Raw genomic sequence first — 2657 nt, forward strand, 5'->3', positions numbered from 1 at the left:
TGATCGGACGAGAACCGGTGTTTTCAACATGGTATGGTCGTTGACGAGTATTCTCCCGTTCTGCGCCTCATAAAAATGCGTTCTTTGAGTCCTTTGATAAAATAATTAGAAAAGCAAGTCGAAAAAAGAAAGTGCAAGTCTCTCATTGGTTGACCCCGACGTGATTTGAACACGCAACCTTCTGATCTGGAGTCAGACGCGCTACCGTTGCGCCACGGAGTCTTTCAACGAGCAGGCTCGTCAAGATGCTTCTTGATTTCAGCTTATAACCTTTTGTTAATTTTGTATGAAATATTGTTATTAGCCAATTGAACAAATCACACAATGCTTACAAAACATCTACAAGTAAACGAAATGCCCTTTCGAATATTGAAACAAAGAAAATGTGAAAGATATTATGTTAGCTTAACAAAAGCTGCAGATGTCGATGTTACTTCAATGTATAATTTCCACCGGGCTACCTACATAACTTTAATACTTTCTGTGAGTTAGGAGACTTTTTCATATTGTCCATCTTAAACATAATGCAATATCTGATGATTTCTCTTCCATTGCTGGTTTGCCGAATGGACTTTAACCCGGAATGGACAGAGCCGGCCGAGATGGTGTGTGTGAAGTATGTGTCTGTTGCAACACACCCACTAGCTCAGAACCTCGCATTTGCAGTGGTGTAGATGTTTTGACTGTCATTTGCGAAAGGAATCTGCTCTGGTCACGACTCACCGCACCGTTTGTGTACGATTTTATTTACATTTTGACAAAAGCGGAATTAAAATATGATTAACACGGGGTAAGCGAAACAGAAGTGAAGCATTATTGAGCATATCGCATCGGAGCACCGGATCGTTAGTTTAATGCGGTTCAATCTTTATCTTCGAGTGCGGCACAGTGCTTCTTGAGTCTACTGGTTCGCAATATCAAGTAACGGTCCGAAGGTCGGCAGCAGCATCGCAGAGATTACACAGTCTCGAAAGACTGAATGTGTGTATGCATGAGAGCTATACTTTCTTGATCGGTGTTAATAGAAGATGTTTAACCAATCCGCATAGAAAGAAATTCCTTACATTCTTGCTCCTCTATACTTTCGGTTGCAGAAAACTTGCTGGACGAACGCTCTTCATTACGGGCGCTTCGAGAGGGATCGGAAAAGCGATCGCTTTGCGAGCCGCTCAGGATGGAGCGAACGTGGTGGTCGCGGCCAAGACGGCCGATCCACACCCGAAACTACCTGGCACAATCTACACGGCGGCCAAAGAGAGTAAGTTTGGATGAAACAGCAAAGATATCGGTGATCATTTCAACCACTTCTTAAGCACCACTCGGTGTTGTTGTCCCTTGCTAAATTGGCTTACTGTTCCATAACTATCTTCCAGTTGAAGCAGCCGGTGGTAAGGCGCTTCCCTGTGTGGTCGATGTTCGCGACGAAGCTGCGGTTCGCACGGCTGTTCAGAATGCGGTGGCCAAATTTGGTGGAATCGACATCGTGGTCAACAATGCGAGTGCAATCGCGCTCACGCCCACCGAACAGACCGACATGAAGCGGTACGATCTGATGCACCAAATCAACTCGCGCGGTACCTTCCTCGTGTAAGAACGGTTGTTTCCGTGTACTTATGACCGCCCGCTAAGCTAAGCTCCGTTATTTTGTAGCTCTAAAGAATGCATACCCTATCTCCGGAAGAGCAACCACGCGCACATACTGAACATTTCGCCGCCGCTCAACATGGCACCGCACTGGTTCAGCAATCACGTGGCCTACACAATGGCCAAATACGGTATGTCCATGTGTGTCCTTGGCATGGCTAAGGAACTTGAGGCGGCGAACATTGCGGTGAACGCACTGTGGCCACGAACCGCCATCCATACTGCGGCCATGGAGATGCTCACCGGCAAAGAGAGCGATCAGTTCTCTCGCAAACCGGAAATAATGGCTGATGCCGCTTACGCCATCCTGTCCAAGGAGCCGCGCCACCAGACGGGCAAGTTTCTGATCGACGACGAGGTGCTGCAGGCGGAAGGCATCACCGACATTAAACAGTACGCGTGCGTGCCAGCGAACGCCGACAAGCTGATGCCGGACTTTTTCCTCGACGTTGCCCCGGAGAAACTGGTAGAATTTGCGGCAGAGGGCAGCCACGCGGCGTCGCTTAAAAAGCCAGCGGCGGCTAGCGAAGCTGGTAAAATTGAGGGACTATTCCAGAAGATCGAGAGTTTACTGAACGAAGAGATCGTGCGCAAAACGGGTGCCGTGTACGAGTTCAAGGTGAAGGGGGAAGAGGCCGGCATCTGGTTCGCCGACCTCAAGTCTGGGACGGGTAAGGTCGGAAAGGGTAGCCCGCCGGCCACGGCCGATGCGGTGCTGACTATGGACTCGAAGCACTTCTTCGACATGTTCACGGGCAAGCTAAAACCGGCGAACGCATTTATGACGGGCAAACTGAAGATCTCCGGTGACTTGCAGAAGGCGATGAAGCTGGAGAAGCTTATGGGTGGGCTGAAAGCCAAACTGTGAGTGTGGGAACCTAGGGAACTCAGGTATTCATCAAGGAATAAAATACTTTTTTCGTATCGTTCTACTTCTTCTTATCCGCCGATAACCGCTGAGCGGTCTTGGCCCTGCCCCAGAGACAATGCTAATCTCTGTTGTTTTCTGTAAC

The 2657-nt window shown here is 48.7% G+C and overlaps 1 protein-coding gene and 1 non-coding gene across 2 annotated transcripts; one reads left to right on the forward strand and one right to left on the reverse strand.

Annotated features, from left to right (window-relative positions):
- Positions 1–150: 150 nt before the first annotated feature.
- Trnaw-cca (transfer RNA tryptophan (anticodon CCA)) lies at positions 151–222 on the reverse strand. Its single transcript has one exon. It is a non-coding gene; the product is annotated as a tRNA-Trp (tRNA).
- A 473-nt stretch (positions 223–695) lies between these two features.
- LOC131214209 (hydroxysteroid dehydrogenase-like protein 2) lies at positions 696–2568 on the forward strand. Its single transcript, XM_058208588.1, has 4 exons — positions 696–790; positions 1095–1258; positions 1374–1587; positions 1651–2568. The coding sequence occupies exons 1-4, from the start codon at positions 777–779 to the stop codon at positions 2510–2512; spliced, it is 1254 nt and encodes a 417-aa protein (XP_058064571.1). The 5' UTR covers positions 696–776; the 3' UTR covers positions 2513–2568.
- The last annotated feature ends 89 nt before the right edge of the window (positions 2569–2657 follow it).

Source organism: Anopheles bellator, unplaced genomic scaffold (genome assembly GCF_943735745.2).
Source record: "Anopheles bellator unplaced genomic scaffold, idAnoBellAS_SP24_06.2 scaffold00263_ctg1, whole genome shotgun sequence".
NCBI lineage: Eukaryota > Metazoa > Arthropoda > Insecta > Diptera > Culicidae > Anopheles > Anopheles bellator.